General features: G+C 39.7%; 1 protein-coding gene across 2 annotated transcripts in view; it reads left to right on the top strand.

Moving 5' to 3' along the window:
- Window positions 1-20,163, top strand: part of pias4a (protein inhibitor of activated STAT, 4a) — a 32,269-nt gene extending 12,106 nt beyond the window's left edge. For both annotated transcript variants that reach the window (XM_061977919.2, XM_061977918.2), the window contains exons 6-11: window positions 2,467-2,595; window positions 2,679-2,784; window positions 2,858-2,931; window positions 3,001-3,161; window positions 12,315-12,463; window positions 18,034-20,163. In XM_061977919.2, coding sequence (XP_061833903.1) covers window positions 2,467-2,595; window positions 2,679-2,784; window positions 2,858-2,931; window positions 3,001-3,161; window positions 12,315-12,463; window positions 18,034-18,278 — 864 coding nt within the window. In that variant the 3' untranslated portion in view covers window positions 18,279-20,163. The remainder of the gene's footprint in view (window positions 1-2,466; window positions 2,596-2,678; window positions 2,785-2,857; window positions 2,932-3,000; window positions 3,162-12,314; window positions 12,464-18,033) is intronic.
- Window positions 20,164-20,313: the final 150 nt, after the last annotated feature.

The raw sequence follows: 20,313 nt of genomic DNA, 5'->3' as shown, positions 1-20,313 counted from the left end.
TATTTTAGCTTTATACTTAAGGTCATTGTCTTGTTGGAAGGTGAACCTTTGGCCAAGTCTGAGGTACTGAGCACTCTGGAAGAGGCTTTCTTCCAGGATATCTCTGTACTTGGCTGCATTCATCTTTCCTTCAATTGCAAACAGTCGTTCTGTCCCTGAGGCTGAAAAACACACACATAGCATGCTGCCACCACCATGTTTCACTGTTGGGATTGTATTGGGTAAGTGATGAGCAATCCCTGGTTTTCTCCACACATACTGCCTACAATTCATGCGAAAAAGTTAAATCTTGGTCTCGTCAGACCAGATAATCTTACCGTACTTCTCATAGTCTGGGAGTCCTTCATGTGTTTTTTGCCAAACTCTATGCAGGCTTTCACATGTCTTTCACTTCTGTCGGGTGACTTCCCCATAAAGCCCCGACTGGTGGAGGGCTGCAGTGATAGTTGACCTTGTGGAACTTTGTCCCATCTCCCCACTGCATCTCTGGAGCTCAGCCACAGAGATCTTTGGGTTCTTCTTTACCTCTCTCACCAAGGTTCTTCTCCCACGATTGCTCAGTTTGGCAGGACGGTCAGGTCTAGAAAGTTGTGCTCGTCCCAAACTTTTTCCATTTAAGGATTATGGACGCCACTGTGCCCTTAGGAATCTTGAGTGCTGCAGAAATTATTTTGTAACCTTGGCCAGATCTGTGCCTTGCCACAATTCTCTCTCTCTGAGCTCCTTGGGCAGTTCCTTCAACCCCATGATTCTCATTTGTGCTGATATGCACTGTGAGCTGTAAAGTCTTATATAGACAGGTGTGTGCCTTTCCTTAAACAAGTCCAATTAGTTTTTTTAACACAGCTAGACTAAAATGAAGGAGCAGAACTATCTCAAGGAGGATCAGAAGAAATGAACAGTTAAGTGTGAGTGTCACAGCAAAGGGTCTAAATACTTGCATGTGATATTTCAGTTTTCTTTTTTAATACATTTGCAAAAAAAAAATGATTTTTTTTTTTCTGTCAAGATCCGGTTCTGAGTGTACATAAGAAATAAAATTATCTTTTTTAATTTTAGCAAATGGCTGCAATGAAACAGTGTGAACATTTTTAAAGGGGTCTGAATACTTTCCGTACCCATTGTATTTTATTTTGTTCTAATTAATTATTTGAATGTCTGAGCATTATCAATTTAATACAGGCATCTAAATGCATACACATTATAGGCTTACTGAAATGCGATTTTCTTATTTAAACGGGGATAGCAGGTCCATTCTATGTGTCATACTTGATCATTTCGCGATATTGCCATATTTTTGCTGAAAGGATTTAGAGAACATCGACGATAAAGTTCGCAACTTTTGGTCGCTGATAAAAAAAAGCCTTGTCTCTACCGGAAGTAGCAGACGAGTAGCGTGACGTCACAGGTTGTGTAGCTCCTCACATCTGCACATTATTTACAATCATGGCCACCAGCAGCGAGAGCGATTCGGACCGAGAAAGCGACAATTTCCCCATTAATTTGAGCGAGGATGAAAGATTTGTGGATGAGGAAAGTGAGAGTGAAGGACTAGAGGGCAGTGGGAGCGATTCAGATAGGGAAGATGCTGTGAGAGGCGGGTGGGACCTGATATTCAGCTGGGAATGACTAAAACAGTAAATAAACACGAGACATATATATACTCTATTAGCCACAACACAACCAGGCTTATATTTAATATGCCAGAAATTAATACTGCATAACAAACACCTCCCCCCTCCCGTCCATATAACCCGCCAATACAACTCAAACACCTGCACAACACACTCAATCCCACAGCCCAAAGTACCGTTCACCTCCCCAAAGTTCATACAGCGCCTATATTTTCCCAAAGTCCCCAAAGTTACGTACGTGACATGCACATAGCGGCACGCACGTATGGGCAAGCGATCAAATGTTTGGAAGCGTACTCACGGTACAGTGTCTGCGTATCCAACTCAAAGTCCTCCTGGTAAGAGTCTCTGATGTCCCAGTTCTCCACAGGCCAATGGTAAAGCTTGACTGTCATCTTTCGGGAATGTAAACAATGAAACACCGGCCATGTTTGTGTTGCTAAAGTCGGCCGCAATACACCGCTTCCCTCCTACAACTTTCTTCTTTGCTGTCTCCATTGTTCATTGAACAAATTGCAAAAGATTCACCAACACAGATGTCCAGAATACTGTGGAATTTTGCGATGAAACAGACGACTTAATAGCTGGCCCACATGCTGTCTCAAAATGTCCTCTACAATCCACGACGTCACGCGCTGACGTCATCATACCGAGACGTTTTCAGCAGGATATGTCGCGCGAAATTTAAAATTGCACTTTAGTAAACTAACCCGGCCGTATTGGCATGTGTTGCAATGTTAAGATTTCATCATTGATATATAAACTATCAGACTGCGTGGTCGGTAGTAGTGGGTTTCAGTAGGCCTTTAAAGGTTTATGTGTGTTTTTTCAGGGCTACTACCCCTCAAACAAGCCTGGCGTCGAACCTCGTCGTCCTTGTCGTCCCGTGAACATCACTCCATGTTTGCATCCCTCCAGCCTCACTAACCGAGTCACCATCACCTGGGGAAATTTTGGCAAGGTCAGAATCAATGCTGTCATAATGTTCAGTTTGTATTTTCATCAGTGTTAATCGGTATGTAATAAGTTTGAATGTGTCTTCAGCGGTACTCTGTAGCAGTGTATTTGGTGAGGATGTTTACTGCAGCAGACCTCTTCAGCCAACTCAAACTCTGCTCTGTTGAGAGCGCAGAACGCTGCCGTGAGCGTAGTGAGTACTCATTTGTTATTCTTCCATTGAAGATAATCTTGTAGAGGCTGAAGTAATGTCCTTGTCCTTGTAGTTCAAGACAAACTTCGTTTTGACCCAGAGAGTGAGATCGCTACAACAGGCCTCAGGGTTTCTCTCATTTGTCCTGTGAGTATTAGTTGTTGTTGTATTAGTATATTGTAGAGCGACCTAAAACATGACATCTTCTCTCATCAGCTGGTGAAGATGCGAATTGGAGTGCCGTGTCGAGTTTTAACCTGCGCCCACCTTCAGTGTTTCGACGCAGTCTTCTTCCTGCAGATGAACGAGAAGAGGCCTACATGGACTTGCCCTGTGTGTGACAAGCCTGCACCCTTCGAACTGCTCATTATTGATGGGTGAGCAATACCAAATGCTGTAAAAGCTTTTTGATACTGCACAAATTTGTGTGATTGATGATGTGTTTACATTGCTAACTTAAATATTTCAAGAACAAAACTAGTTTTTAGGTCATTTTTAGTGTTTAAATAAGTTACAGACATACACAGGTCTGCCATGTATGGCATTGTTCACACTTGTCACGCATTTTGACCCTTGTGTGTTTCGCTGCTCTTCCGGTATGTATTTTACACAGGCTTGCTCCTCCCACTGCAAACCTTTGTGTGTAGTGTGATGTGCACCTCCAATATAATTTAACCTTGTGGACCATAAAAGCTGTGATTGTTCCGTTTGTAGAACATTATTTCCTGTGTAAACCATTCCTTCAGCCCACTTCTACAAACGACTTTTCCGACTTCGGATCAACTTCTGTAATTTTAAAAAGGGCTGTTGTAACGTATTGAATAGTTTCAGCTGTAATAACACTCCCACATTCTCTTTAATTACCATTTTTTCGTTGTGCAATGAAGGAAGCTAACAAGCTAATTAGTCAACGGGAGTTGTGGTTGCTCACAGAGTTTGAGTTGAGTTTGAGCTTATTTTGAACATGGAAGCATACAACATGATACATCACAATTTCTAGTTTCTCTTTTCAACATGTTCGAAAGGAGTAGGAAGAAGCAGAGCTTATTTAATCCTACCCATTTTCTTTTACATAACAGTTGCAACAACTTTTGTTCACTTCCTGTTCTCAATTTATTCACAATATACTCCGTAAGTAATCACAATAAAAATAAATAAATAAATAATCGGTGAAGTAAGTTACATTTCATATGGTGAGATGAGTAAGATTATTTTGAAAAAAGTAACGGACGGATGGATGAAATAAATTCAGAATGTTTATCATGTTTCTTCTTTGCACTTAGTAAACACTTTAAGTTTGAAGAGGTTCTTGAAGTGGATCATATTAGTACATTGTTTGATTGCTTTGCTTAATCCATTCCATGATTTAATTCCACATACAGATATACTGAAGGTCTTAAGTGTTGTACGTGCATACAAATGTTTTAAATTACATTTTTCTCTAATATTACCGTATGTATGTCTCCTCCATTTTTGAGAAGAATTGTTGTATATTCTTGGGTAGCAGGTTATAGTTTGTTTTATGTATAATTTTAGCTGTTTGCAAATTCGGAGTTGTCCAAAATGCTACCAACGGTATGTTACTGTTTTCTAGTAACCGGCAATTTAAATACTATTTTAAATGTTACCGCAACTTACTAGTGGTGCTCCAAAAAAAATATTTCTCGTTGAAATTGCGATTTTTATTTATTCTGATTCGAAATTTATTTTTTTGTTTTCTACATTTTACATCACATTTCATCAACCAAAAGCATCTTTTGAAAATGTTTTTATTATAGTTACTACACCAAATAATACATTGCAAGAATCTGTTTGAATCAAGAAGCGATTCTGACTCGAATCGTCACCCCAAGAATTGGAATCCAATTGAATTGGTGCCCAAAGAGTCCCACCTCAACTTTTCAGTCAAATGTAGCACATAATTTTTGCACCGCCCCACTTGTGTTCAAGGGGAGACAGAACTGTTTATGCTCTTTTAATCACTTAATTAACTAGCGGTAACACGTAGCAAACTCATTTAACAGGCAGTGCTGATGGCCACAACTCATGCCAGTCATTCTCACCCCACATGCAGACTGTTAACCCTGGACTAACACCACTCCTAGTGTGTGTGACAATCATTGGCACTTCAACTTTAAAGGCAGAAAAATGCTCTCGCGTCACGTAGCCTGCATCCCCACTGACAGCGTTTTGATTTGTTTCTAGCTCTTCCACAGGGGCTGATGCGTGATTTGCAATTCTCTTCCAAAACGCTAAAGGGAAGTCTCCTGAGGGAGCAACCACTGTTGATTTGATATTTACCTTTTTGTGTAGAAGTATGCAATGACCACCGCAACATCCAGATCGTTTTTGGCGCTGGAACTAATCATCCAGAAAAATCAGTTTACTTTGAATGTACATTTTGCTTATAAATCGAAGGAAAATATGTTTAAGTTGGACTTAAGTACAAAATAGACATAGCCAACAGTTTGCTTTTACATGTTCAATCATTTGCTTTCTCGGAGCACACTCAAAGTCACTGATACTACATTATGGACTCTGATCTCCTGAAACATCTCTCAGCGGCACACGCCAGGTATTTGAAATCCAGGATCACATAGTATGAATTTTTAAGAATTTATTTGTAAAATGGTGCTGAAAATAAATACTTGTAATGTAACCTTGGTTGGCAATGACCGAGGTCAAACATTTCCTGTAGGTCTTTACCAGGTTTGCGCACACTGTAGCTGGTATTTTGGCCCATTCCATGCAGATCTTCTCTAGATCAGTATTTTGGCACTGTTGTTGCGGCAACTAAGACTTTGAACTCCCTATACAGATTTTATATTGGGTTGAGGTCCGGTGACTGGCTAGGCCACCCCAGGACCATGACATGCTTCTTATTTGAGCTACTCCTTCATTACCAGTGCGGTGTGTTTGGGATCATTGTCATGCTGGAAGACCTAGCCATGTTTCACCTTCAATGCTTTCACTGACAAAAGGAGGTTATTGCCCAAAATCTCACAATACATGGCCCCATTCATTCTTTACTTAATACAGATCAGTTGACTTGTCCCCTTTGTAGAAAAGCAGCCCCAAAGCAACATTTTTCCACCCCCATGCTTCACAGAGGGTATGATGTTCATGAGATGCAACTCCGCATTCTTTGCCCTCCAAACACGGCGAGTTAGTAAAATGGTTAAATTTTGGTCTCATCTGACCACATGACTTTCTCCCAATTTTCCTCTGGATCATTCAGATGATCAAACTTTAGTTGGGCCTGGACACGTGCTGGCTTAATTAAGCACAGGGACTTTTTGGGTGCTGCAGGATTTAGTAATGTATAGTAACCTTTGTTATTGTGGTCCCAGCTCTCTTCAGGTCTTTGTAGTTCTGGGCTAATTCATCACCATTCTCAAGAGCATTTGTACCCTGTGAGGTGAGATCTTGCATGGTAGACCATGTTGAGGAAGATTGTCATTATTCTTGTATTTCTTCCATGTTCAAATAGTTCATCTCTTCACACCAAGCTGCTTGCTTATTTTAGCTTTATGCAGGTCTACAATTTTGTTTCTGGTGTCCTTAGATAGCTCTCTGGTCTTGATCATAATGGAAGTTGGGGTTGACTGTTGATGGTGTGGACAGGTGTTTTTGATACAGATAACCGGTTCTATTAATACAGGTAACGAGATGAGGATAGAAGAGTTTCTTAAAGTACCAGTAGAGTGGAAAAACAAGTCGACATTTATATGCTTAAATTGTGTTTCATTGTATTTATTAAACCATATCCTATTGTATTCACAATCCGCAAGGTATCTGAAAATACTGTCTAAACATGACAAAATGACACAAATTCAGTCAGCCATTTTGAATATTCCGCTCCAAACATCTTTCGTAATTTCCGCAGAATGACATCACTGGCGTACAACCTCTGTTCTCTGAACAGAGTATCAGATAAGTCATACTGGAAAAACAAAAAAAGAGTTGTTTATCATTCACAATCCCTGTATGAACACGTTTTTCTTTTTTAATGCATTCTAAGTCGTAAATAAATAAAGACAAGTAGTCCGTCAATGGGGCTCTCTATTCCGCCCAAAAAACCCTCTAAATAACCATCCAAAACCCGCCAACAATACTTTATATACATATCATGACCTGAATATTAACCAAATATTAGCAATGTTATTATAAGCGCTAACGCAGACAAACTATTTTTTAGCAGCGTATTAGTAACACACAGCTCAGTAGCCCTCTGCTGCTTTACTGTGAGCTGGCAGCAATGTCCTGCTGCTCCTCCATCATCGCGTCTCGGTTCGTCAACGTTTTTCTAGATGATATCATGCCTCTCATCTGGATATTAGGAGGATTTAGCCATAAATCTAGAAGTTGTTCATCTGTGACATTCAGTTCATACCCAGAGGTGGCGACAAACACACACAACCTAAGACAGTGTCTGCAGGGAGACGTTTCCTTATTAACCATTCGTGTGCATCATGATTAATTTTTCATACAAACGGGAAGATATGTGCATCCTATCAGTTGTCATCAAAGTAAGAGCAGACATTGTACAGTAAGCTATCATTTTTGTAGTTTATTTCTGGTTAGCACTTGCCAATACTGCTACATGATGCTTAGTGTTTCACCAAAGCTGGATCTGTTTAGCAGAGCTTCTAAAACTTGTAGTTCATCCTCCTTATATTCAGGATAAACAATATAACTTTCTGGATCATAATTTTCCCAAAGTAATTGTTGTTGGCTCTCACAAAGTCTGCATGGTTTGCATTGTTTGTGATGAAGGGATCTGCGGTACCTACCTCAACGTGATGCGATAACATATCTGGCTAGCTCATTCTCTCTCAAAATGGCTTGGGAATCTCAGTGAGATTGATATTATTTTGATCATATCTATTTACTCGCAAACGTAAGTCTTGCAGTGTTATATATCAGATTGATATATTAGCTTCAATTAAGAGGGAATTTTTTTCTACACTACTGGTACTTTAAAGAAGTAAGAGGTCTGTGAGAGCCAGAATTATTGCTTGTTTTGTAGGTGCAAAATACTTTTTTAATACAGATAAGTTATTTAAAAATCATACAATGTGATTTTCTAGATTTTTTTTTCACATTCTGTCTCACATTTAAAGTGTACATATGATGAATATACCGTATTTTCCGCACTATAAGGCGCACCTAAAAACCACAAATTTTCTCAAAAGCTAACAGTGCGCCTTATAACCCGGTGCGCTTTATTACGATTAATTTTCATAAAGTTTCGATCTCGCAACTTCGGTAAACAGCCGCCATCTTTTTTCCCGGTAGAACAGGAAGCGCTTCTTCTTCTACGCAAGCAACCGCCAAGGAAAGCACCCGCCCCCATAGAACAGGAAGCGCTTTAAGCAACCACCCGCCCCCGGAAGAAGAAGAAAAAACGCGCGGATATCACCGTACGTTTCATTTCCTGTTTACATCTGTAAAGACCACAAAATGGCTCCTACAAAGGACAAGGATCCGGTTCATAAAAAGACGCAATCTCTCCATCCGCACACGGATTACTACCGTATTTCACAGCAACTGATATTCCTGTGAACTGCACTGTGGAACGGGAGCACGTACGGTGAATATTCGCACCACAGGGAATGAGAAGTCATCCTTCACTGTGGTTCTAGCTTGCCATGCTAACTTCCACCCATGGTGATATTCAAAAGGAAGACCTTGCCAAAAGAGACCTTTCCAGCCGGCGTCATCATAAAAGCTAACTCGAAGGGATGGATGGATGAAGAAAAGATGAGCGAGTGGTTAAGGGAAGTTTACGCGAAGAGGCCGGGTGGCTTTTTTCACACAGCTCCGAAGGCGAACACACCTTCACTAAGACGGGCAGACAGCGCCGGACGACATACGCCAACATTTGCCAGTGGATCGTAAATGCCTGGGCAGATATTTCGGTCACAACTGTGGTCAGAGCTTTCCGGAAGGCAGGATTCACAGAACAACAGCGACACTGACTCCCGATGACTTCGACGAGACGGAACCGGCCATTTTGGATACCACGCTTGCGCAACTTTTCAATTCGGACACCGAAGACGAAGAATTCGAAGGATTTACGAATGAAGAATAACTTCAGAAGGTGAGCGCTATGTTTATTTTGTGTGTTGTGACATTAACGTTCGAGCAACATTATGTTACTATTGCTCTACACCATTTTGAATTTTACTATGTTTGTGATTGCACATTTGCGTACATTTTGGGACAGAGTTGTTAGAACGCTGGTTTTCAATATATTATTAAAGTTTGACTGAACTATCTGACTGTTTTTTTGACATTCACTTTAGCGCAGCGTTTTTTTGACATTCACTTTAGCGCAGCGTAGGCGCGGCTTATAGTCCGGGGCGGCTTATTGGTGGACAAAATTATGAAATATGTAATTCATAGAAGGTGCGGCTAATAATCCGGTGCGCCTTATAGTGCGGAAAATACGGTAATAGACCTTGTATTTTTAAGTGGGAAAACTTGCTTAATTGGTGGCTGCCAAATTCTTGTTTACCTCACTGTATAAGTGAGTTTTAATGTGGGACTTGAATGCTTCTATTGAGGTAGTATCTCTAACCATTGCCGGTAGGACGTTCCAGGGTACTGGAGCCCGAATAAAAAACGTTCTTGAGCCTGCATTCACTAATAAGACAGCAATTTCAGAACATAGATTTTGTGACAAAACATACAGCACAATACAATCTGCAAGATAAGCTGCTGGTAGACCTTTTCGTGTTTTGCACGTAAGTAACAAAACTTTAAAGTCGCACCTTAAGTGTACCGGGAGCCAATGCAGGTGGGCTATAGGCGTAAAAAGTCTAGCAGTCTCATTTTGTACCAACTGTAACCTGGAAATGCTACAGATGAAGACCCAAAAATAATGTTACACTAAGCACGGTGGAAGAGGGGTCAGTGCGTCTGCCTCACAATACGAAGGTTCTGAGTAGTCGTGAGTTCAATCCCGGCCTCGGGATCTTTCTGTGTGGAGTTTGCATGTTTTCCCCGTGACTGCGTGGGTTCCCTCCGGGTACTCCGGCTTCCTCCCACCTCCAAAGACATGTACCTGGGGATAGGTTGATTGGCAACACTAAATTGGTCCTAGTGTGTGAATGTGAGTGTGGTCTGTCTATCTGTGTTGGCCCTGCGATGAGGTGGCGACTTGTCCAGGGTGTACCCCGCCTTCCGCCCGATTGTAGCTGAGATAGGCTCCAGCCCCCCCCCCCCCCCCCCCCCCGATGGATAAGCAAGACTAGATGTAACAAACTCATCCATAATGATCTCTGTGTCAATAGAGGAAAAATGGGACACATAGTAGCAATATTACAGAGATGAAAGAAGACTGTTTGAGCAACATTCTCAATGTGCAGCTGCAACGAGAGAGTTGAGTCAAAAATGCCAAGATTTTTTTGCAGTCGCTTCGGACTTGTTTTATTGTCGAAATTCAAAGTGGTATCGTTAAACAAGCGCTCGTGTCCAGTAGGACCAATAATCAACATCGCCGTTTCCTTAGGGTTAAGACATCCGTTGTTTAATTTCATTAAGACACCTCCAGTTGACTACAATCTGGCGTGTTGGCCAGCTTTTAGGGGCATAAGAGTGAAAGCTAAGATCATATTTGCTAACGATATCACCAAGTGGCAGCATATAGATGCTGAAGAGTACAGAGCCAAGAACCCAAAACTTGAAGGACTCCTCTGGTGACCTAAATGTACTCAGAAGCCACGTTATCATGTGGTACACAGCGCGTCCTTTCGAGATGGACACTAAACCAGGAAAATGCTAAGTCTGACACACATATACATGATTTGATGCGCTCTAAAAGAATGTTGTGATCAAAGGTATCGAAGCCAGTGTTGAGATCAAGCAGTACCAACACAAGATGACACATCAATCTCCATAGTTAGTAACAAATTATTGTTCTCTTTTTGCAAGGGCCGCCGTTCCAGAGGGATTTGGCCTGAAAGCTGACTGAAAAAGTCCAAAGAGATTGTTGGAAGCCAAGTGTTCATTGACCCACTGCAATTATTTTTTTTTAGGATTTTTCAAATAAATGGGAGGTGTGACACCAGCCGATAGCTCAGAAAGTCAGAGTCGAGATAAGGTCTTTTAAGCATATGATGAATAACTTCTGTTATGAATGCTAAGCAAGCAGTACCAGTGGACAGTGATAAGTTCATAATATTTAGCACTGACTCCTAATACTGCAAACAGCTCCTTACTGAGTTTCCAAAGAAGTGGGTCAAGTGAACATGTCTGTTTTGTCCCATTAACGAGTCGGGGAGTCTCAAGCATTACCTCCTCAAAATGAGAGATTGTTTTTTGGAGAGCATTTGCCCGAATTTCCACGTTTGTATCTGCGTTAATAGAACTTGGTTAAGGTTGAGACATGGAGTCATCAATCTCATTAGAGTTCAATTTTCTTAGGGAAGAATTGCATAAAGTTATTAGTTGAGTGAGTGGAGCTACTCGGGGCAGGTCCTGTTGGGTTAGCAATGCTACAATGTTAAAAAAAAGTTTGGCCTAATTTTTTTGGACAGGTGAGATTGGAGTAATAATTGGTTTTAGCTAAGACAAGGGCGTGTTTGTAGGGCATTGAACTATCCCTCCATGCCAGACGGAAAACCAAGTTTGGTTGCACACCATTTGCATTCTACATAAGTTTTCAAGAGCTCTGGTTTCTTCCATGAACTAGGGGGTGTGTCTCTTAGGGTTTTAACAGTGCCACACCATTTAGTGGTGTTGCGCAGAGCATCATTAAAGTCATCAGTAAGGCTATTGATAGAGCCCACATAATTGGAGAACGGTGCCATTACTCACGGCAATATGTCAAAAATTGTAGCAGCACTAATCTTAAGACTGCTAAAACATTGGTTATTCTTAGAACATAGGCAAAAAAGTAATTTAATATGAATCCCCGGTTTGACCAACAATGGAATTAGAAGTGATCTCTTCAAAGGTTTCACTGCTGCCCTTTACTAGTAGTATTTGATGGATTCTGTGGATCTTGCGGTTACTGACGTGTTATGACTGGCAGTAAAGTTTAAAAAGAGTTTAAGACTCTTTGTGCCTACTTACAAGATGTTACTTGCTCAATATCACCGTCAAGCACTTGTTGCAGGTAGCTGAATCTACATTTACTTGCCACCAAATTAAGTACAGATAGATACTTATATTTTGGGTATGGTTACTACCGTTTGTTGGAACCACTGGCATTATGGAACAGAGTTTTGGAACCATCCCTACTTAGAAGTGCAAAAAGAAGTTAGCCATTGTTTATACATTTCATTTTTTTGTCATAACTTTAATGACAAAGATGCTTCTTACGTCTCACTATTTTAGCTTTCCTTGTCACACAAGAGTATAAAGAAATTAATCACTATTAAAAAAAAATCTATTTCATATATATTATCGCTTTGAATTTGAATTGTTTAACCTTACTTTCTTGTCAATGCAAACATTTGACTCCTAAGAAAACAGGATATACTTTATTACTTTTAAAAGTGTTGGACCATTTTGTGTTACAGGTTGTTGTCCGAGATTCTCAAAGAGACACATGAGGATATTGAAGAAATTGAGTACCTGACCGACGGCTCCTGGCGATCCCTCAGTGACGACAAAGAGAAGGAGGAACGGGAACGCAGCAATACGCCAGAGTACTCTGTGCTTGATACAAGTATGTGGGAAAATGCTTAACATCACTTTGTGCTATTGGGTTTTTGTTACTTTCTCTAAATGTGTTTTTGCAAACTAGGCCATTCATATTCTTGGGCCCACCTAAAAGCATTACTGTAATGTGAACGCTCTACAGCAATTTCCACTGATAACCGCCATCTTTTATAAAAGAAAGCGAAAGTCTCATACTAATCCATGAAGTTAAAACCAACGGCATACTTGCTCACTAGCGCATGTTAAACAGACCCTCCAAGAATTTGTAATCTTGCGATCAATGCCACCTCCCGCAAATTATGCATAGCCTCGCAACGTCCCTGCAATCATTGTCATTTGCGACAATAGGGTTGCATAATTAATCAGCATCAAATCAACATTGAAGTCTTAAATAGTGCGTTTACGTAACCGCAGTAATACGCCAGAGTACTCATTTGGACATGCTGTAATGAAACCACTGGAAATATGTAATGTATTACATTGCAATTGTATTGTATGCATGTTGGAAATAAACTGAAACTGACTAGTGAGTGACAGACCTGATGGCCAATCAGAATTGTTGGGCCTCTCGTTTATTCATTTCTCGCTTCAAACAGGGAGAAAGACATCTCACTCTGTACAACGCTCTGAGCATCTGAGCGTGTTCATTTAACAGTAGAATTTACTGAACGCAGTGAGCCGTCTTCACAGCCATTTACAATCTTTGTCTCAGTGGGCGTAGAGCGACTCAGCCATACCGCACACACAGGAAGCACAAACCGAGAGCCTCACAACTTGCCAGTGAGAAGTTCAACAAAGTAACAAAAATGAGGATGAAATAAATATGATGACTAAGCCAAATGTCGCGTTGTGGGAACATTTCAACTTCAAATCGGATAGGCAATGTGAGCCCATCAACACGGACGAATGAGCGAGAAGGCTGTGATCATGGGATGGCAACCAATAAAGTATGATCTAGTTTTTTTCTGTCTGGGGAAAAATGCACTTTAAGATGTTTAATATTCATTTAAGTTAATTTTTTGCTTACAGAAATGAGAGTCCATTTTTTTTGGGAGGGGTTGTTTATTTAGGATAACAAATTTATTTACCTCCCAATTACAGGACAATGATAAACAATTCTACAGTAATGACAAAAAAGGTGTATATAATTTTAAATGGTTACTTGCGTTATTATATATTATGATTACATTACATTATAAACACTGTATAGTTTTTATCGGTTATATTTTTTTCAGTTTAGGAGCATGATGGAGACAAAAGCTCTGTCTGTTTGCATAAAGCCAAATATTTTTGTAAGTAAATTAATGCATATTCTAATGTGTGAAACCTTGAGACAAGAATATGTTGATTGACATCTAAATGCAACATGTCTTCCTTCACTTATGTTTTGCAGTTGTATGCATTTATATGTAAAAAATGTGAATGGTGCAAATCGGATCGCTATCGCAATGTTGGAGAGAAAAATCGCGATTTCTTTTTTTCTCAAAATTCTGCAACCCCATTCAACAGTTACTGTTTCCTGAGCAGCACTTAAACATGCGTGTCAACTGCCTGCTTAAAATGTATGTTTTTTGTGTTGACAAATCTAAAACAGCTGCATAACAATATTTCCACTCTGTATTTCTCTAAAGCAGGGGTGCTCATTACGTCGATCGCGAGCTACCAGTCGATCTCGGAGGGTGTGTCAGTCGATCACCAGCCAGCCATTAAAAAAATAGTCCTAAAAATGAGCGATCATAAATCTTCACTATGACGTCACTTTCGTCACTTGATTGACATTCACGGCACCCAAGGGTCTTCTGAGATGACGCTGGCTGCTGCCAGCTCATTAAAATTACCGACTGGAAGGCGAGAAACACTTTATTTCAACAGACTCTGGCGCCGTACCTGTCGTCAAAACTCCAAAGACCGACTGCACAGTTGCACAATAAAAGCGCTACTTCATCCTGCCTGCGCTACCAAAATAAGAGTCTCAGAAAGCTGGCGTGCACAAGCTAGCAAGCTACGGAGTTTGCCGACAATGTATTTCTTGTAAAGTGTATACAAAGGAGTACGGAAGCTGGATAAATAAAATGCCAAAAACCAACCACTTTCATGTGGTATTGGACAGAAAGGAGGACTTTTTTTCTCCTCCATTCGAAAATGCGGACCTTATCAGCACTACTGTCTGATTCCAATCAATGCAAGTCATCAGAATCAGGTAATACACCAACTTATATTCTTGTCTTCATGAAAGAAAGGAATCTATATGTGTTAAACATGCTTGTATTATCTCTAAACACTTTTAACTTATTAACAATATTAACTATATGTGTTAAACATGCTTGTATTATCTTTAAACACCTTTAACTTATTAACAATATTAGCTATATGTGTTAAACATGCTTGTATTATCTTTAAACACCTTTAACTTATTACCAATATTAACTATATGTGTTAAACATCCTTGTATTATCTTTAAACACCTTTAACTTGTTAACAATATTAACTATGTGTTAAACATTCTTGTATTATCATTAAACGCCTTTAATTTATTAACAATATTAACTATATGTGTTAAACATGCTTGCATTATCACTAAACATCTTTAACTTGTTAACAATATTAACTATATGTGTTAAACATGTTTGCATTATCTTTAAACACCTTTAACTTAACAATATTAACTATATGTGTTAAACATGCTTGTATTATCATTAATCACCTTTAACTTGTTAACAATATTAACTATATGTATTAAACAAACTTGTATTTTCATTAAACACCTTTAATTTATTAACAATATTAACTATGTGTTAAACATGCTTTTATTATCATTAAACACCTTTAACTTGTTAACAAAAACATATGTTTCATAAATAAGTAAATATAAATTATATATATGAATGAGGTAGATCCCCACGACTTGATCAATTGAAAAGTAGCTCGCCTGCAGAAAAAGTGTGAGCACCCCTGCTCTAAAGTATACGTGTCCAACTCACAGGCACATCTGGCCAGCGCAGTTGGGAAAAGGGAAGTTGACCGGATTTCATTAATGAACAAAAAATATAGCTACTAAAAAATAAAAGTTGCCACCATAGATATGATTGCCACACCTTAAAAATCAGTGTTTTTTCACGCGAAAATAAAGTAATGTAACGGAAGATTGGATATATGTAGTGTACTATATTTTGGAGGGTTCTAATCTTTTTGTAGCTGTTAAATAGAAGAGGCACGGACATCAGTGTAGATCTGCGTGAGCTTTATTTTTCATTTCACTTACAAAAAAAAATGTACACAATGTACGTAACATGTAAGCAAATTTGCCACAGCGTCAATTCTGGTCCTTTTAACTATTTCTATGGAATCAAAATATATATTCATCTATTACATATATACAAATGGGACCCATTACCTCCCTGCTTGGCACTCAGCATCAGGGGTTGGAATTGGGGGTTAAATCACCAAAAATGATACTCGGGCGCGGCCACCACTGCTGCCCACTGCTCTCCTCACCTCCCAGGGGGTGATCAAGGGTGATGGGTAACTGCAGAGAATAATTTTGCCACACCTAGTGTGTGTGTGACTATCATTGGTACTTTAAATGTAATATAGCCTATTATTTCGCACTATTGACTAGTAATGTACTGAAAATTTGCCCGACGAAAAAAGATTTTGTTTACTGAAACCAGAGTTGGGATGACGTATGCACTTTTGCTGGTGGACTGCGTCTTTCCCCACGCACATGAATGACTTAACTCGCCCATGGATTACAAAAAAGTCACATTCGGGTCAAATTCAGGTCGCATTTCAGTTTAGACTGAAGTCACATTTGAAAAGATCCAATCGGATTTGGACTACCTTCTGATTTAGCCCAAATCTGATGTAAAAAGATCAGATTAAGCACTTTGAAGCATTAAGACTGGCAAAAAAAATCTGATCTGTATCACTTGAGGGCAAAACAATCAGATCTGGTGTGCAGTGTAAACAGGACCATTGTCCATCATCATCCCAACCTGAAGTTAAAAATATCCCTAATGATTTTGTGTGCATATGAAATACTGTAGCTTTTTATCGGTTGTCGAAAAGATTAAAGGAGGTAGTTGAACAACATTAACTTTATTAGAAAACAACCACTGCGATGAGGTGGCGACTTGTCCAGGGTAGCGGTAGAAAATGGATGGATGGATGGATGGAAAACAACCATTTAGTGATAATCCTGTCCAGGCTGCGATTTAAAGTTTGCTTTGAATTTTGGTGAAGTCACAGCGCTTGTATTTACTGGGAGCTCAGACCCTCTCATCGCCAAGCCTTTTGGGTAATGTAGTATATAAATACACAGTCAACACACTCACGTCTTGACTTCCTTGTTTACATGACAGATGTGTGCGTGTGCAACATGTTGACCCAGAAATGTTACTTTACTAGTATATAAAGATTTAGCAACACACCCACATCCTTACTTGCTTGTTTAGATTGACACATGTGGACGTGTGCAAATTATGTGCAAGGTATTGGCACAATAATGAAACTTTAGTACTTTTCAATTGCAAAACATAAATGGAGAATGTCAACAACTTGTGGACTGACTGTGAAACTGCACATGGCTATTTAAAAAGAAAGATGAGCAATAAGGCAGCCTTTAATGGTTGTTTTTATAATACAATAATGTGACAATGGTTATAGAGAATGTGCTTTTAAGTAAGGTTTCATTACACTGTGGTAATAAAACGAGTGCAACATCAGTATTTTTAAATGTTTAACTATGCACATAGTGTTCAAATAAATATTTTATTTGATTCATTGAAAGCCAGAGCTTTTGGAGTCAAGGTTACAAAGAACACTCAGGCTAATGCAATGTTGTTTGGGGGGGAAAAAATTGCAACTTTTTCCACATGTTTTTGAAAAGTCTGCTACAAAATCAGCAACAATCACAATAAAAGTGAGTGTAATAAAGTAATGTAACGGAAGATTGGACATATGTAGTGTACTAAAAAATAGTAAGTAAAATCTTAGTGTAATTTTATTAATGTAATAGCTCCTCCCACACGTTTTAATGACCGCCACCACCTTTGATTTTTTTAAATACATTTTTAAGGTTTATTTGAACATGTTTTTAAATACCGTATTTTTCGGACTATAAGTCGCAGTTTTTTTCATAGTTTGGCCGGTTCCATTGCGACTTATATATGGTTTTTTCCTTCTTTATTATGCATTTTCGGCAGGTGCGACTTATACTACGGTGCGACTTATACTCCGAAAAATACAGTATTTACAAGCACAATCAAAATCTTGCACACAATCCAAACATGTCAGTTTTACACATACGAAATTCAACATGGCCAAAAATGCCCGATAAAAATTAACAAAATGCTATGAAATAAGACTGGAAATAATACACACAATTATTTTGCAGTGTGCACATGTTGGCACGAGCAAACAGGCTAAAAAATGAATCTACTGTGAACGCAGGCCACTGGGGCTATTTTTTTTTATCCACAGGCTCTTTGTGAGACAAAAAAATACAGTTTTTGTCTACTTTTTAAACTGTGAAGTTGTACGCACAGTTAGCCTAATTTAGTCTGCATCTGACTGCAGGTGTTCTTGAGACAAACGGCCATTCGCCGGCCCACAGCAGTGCCAGTCTGACGGGCAAATCCGGAGGCGCTCAGGACTCAGGACAGCCCGGAGGCGTTGTGGTCGATCTAACTCTTGACTCTTCCTCTGAGGAGGAAGGAGGCGGGGCCGGGGGCGACAGCGAGGACACGGAGGACAGCTCGGAAAGCCCCGCCTCCAAGAGAGGTCGATACAACTACGACAAGGATTTGGTCACGGCTTACTGATCTCCCTCCGCCCTGTGCACCGCTACCATTACACCCTCATGGACTCTTGACACACGAGCGGAAAAAGCTATGGGGGGCTGAAAGCACGAGTGATGCGCTAGACGGCCAAACATCAGAACCTTCTAGCAACTCTGCTAAACTCCAAAAACACACACGGTTAAGAAACTTCAATCTTGTGTCGTTATTAGGACTCCTGTTTGTACTTGACACCACTGGAAGGCACTATTTACCAGTTTTGGCCGACCGTTGTCCCTGCAGCAAATATTTAAAGTCTACTTCCTCAGTGAGAGAAATTAAATGGATCAGTAAACCCGTCATCCCCCTTCTCCACCAACACCTATTTTCTCTCGTTCTCCTCTTGACAGACCTTTTCCTCATTGCTCTCTGACCAGGAACTACTCTCTTTAAGCCGCAGGTGTTCAGCGTGCATCTGCTTTTCTTTGTTGGGGGCGAATTTGTGATAAAGTGGGCGACAGAAAAATGGCAACAGACTCGGAACAAGGTGGAAACCTCTCACATAAAATTGTTTTGTTTAGGAATTTATCCTTTTTATTATGACGAAGTATATAATAACACAGGCCTCAATGTGTTGAGATTTTTATTTTATTTTGTAGTAGATCAAAAAAACCTACCTCAGTCATCATACACTTAGCAGACTGATCAGCGGGGTAAAAAGCTTAGAAGCCCATTTTTACACTGGAGATCTTCGTTGTTTTCATTATTGTATTTTTTAAACCTTCTATGCAGTTGATCTTGAGCGATGTGACACAGGATTTACCAGGCTCAAAATCGGAGCCAGTAGAGGACAATTGTGAAGTTTGGGAGCCATTGCTGTGTCGTCAGCGGAAGAGAACGCGCTTTGTGCTTTTTCTTGAGATTTCCCGCAGACGTGTATCTAAATTGTTCACGCATGCTTTCCTTTTACCTCGCACATTTGTCTCTGAATGGACGGTTACTATCGCAGCGGTTTGGACGTTGGGCTTCGTAATTGGTCAGGGAATTCTAGCATTATTTCACAGGACTTTGCTGCTTTTTGCCGCGCACCTCAACATTCAATCCAAACTCAGCTGGTCGATAATTCGAGCCCACCAAGTTTAAAAGAGTCACTGATTGGATTACAAGTTGTCAATCCCCGTCGGCCTCCTGGCAGTGTCGTTTAAGGCCACCTCCAAGCTTCATACTTCTGTTGTCCGTGAGAGAAATTGTCGCTGGAACTGTTCGCACACCTTGTTTCATTCAAGAGGACCAGGAAAGGTGAGGACCGCATGTCCCTCTTATGTTGCGCAAACACATTTGCTTTTTAAAATAGGGTTCAGTTAAATCTGGTCTTCCGATTTCTTTCTATGTCCATAGGTTATTCTCAATGAGGAGTACAAATAATATAATAAACCCATCATGTTTGTACGTAAACGCTTCTATTAAAAATGACACTTATTTGTTGCTATAGGTTGTAGAAGATGGTCATTTATTGCTTTGTTTGCCTCACATTGGAAGCTACACTAAGTTGTGTGGAACTGAGCCAGGTGATATTTGGGGGGGAGGATGATGTGGCATCTCATTATATAATGGTAAACCTGCATTAAGGTAGCGTGGACAGAGGCTTACAATCCATGATGTAAATGTTTTTGGTTGTTTTTTTATATGTTCATATTAAAAAGACAATAAAATTTTAATATTTTATTATTAAGCTTTGAATTGCTTCCAGTTGTCCCTACAGGCACACTTTGAGAAGACGAGCTATTGGATACCTGATGATGATGTCGCTGAGGACTTAAAAGGTGTCAACTCTGAAGCCTGATGATTGTAAAAAAAAAAATAATTGAAAAGTGATCGCATTCTAACAGCTGTTATTGATGTGTGGAAATTAAAGTCAAGTTTTGTAAAATGTTTGCCTAGAGTTTTTAATTTGACGGGATGCATACGTGTATTGTATCATTGTAGTGTAAGAATGGAACATTTATTTTGAAATATATTAATTAGGTCAATATGTTATACTGAGCAGTTAAATATTAAACACCCCTAATGTACAATGCAA

This window comes from Nerophis lumbriciformis, linkage group LG18 (genome assembly GCF_033978685.3).
Source record: "Nerophis lumbriciformis linkage group LG18, RoL_Nlum_v2.1, whole genome shotgun sequence".
In the NCBI taxonomy this organism is placed as follows: domain Eukaryota; kingdom Metazoa; phylum Chordata; class Actinopteri; order Syngnathiformes; family Syngnathidae; genus Nerophis; species Nerophis lumbriciformis.
The sequence above is the reverse complement of the archived record's forward strand: the minus strand, read 5'-3'. Positions and strand labels throughout refer to the sequence as shown.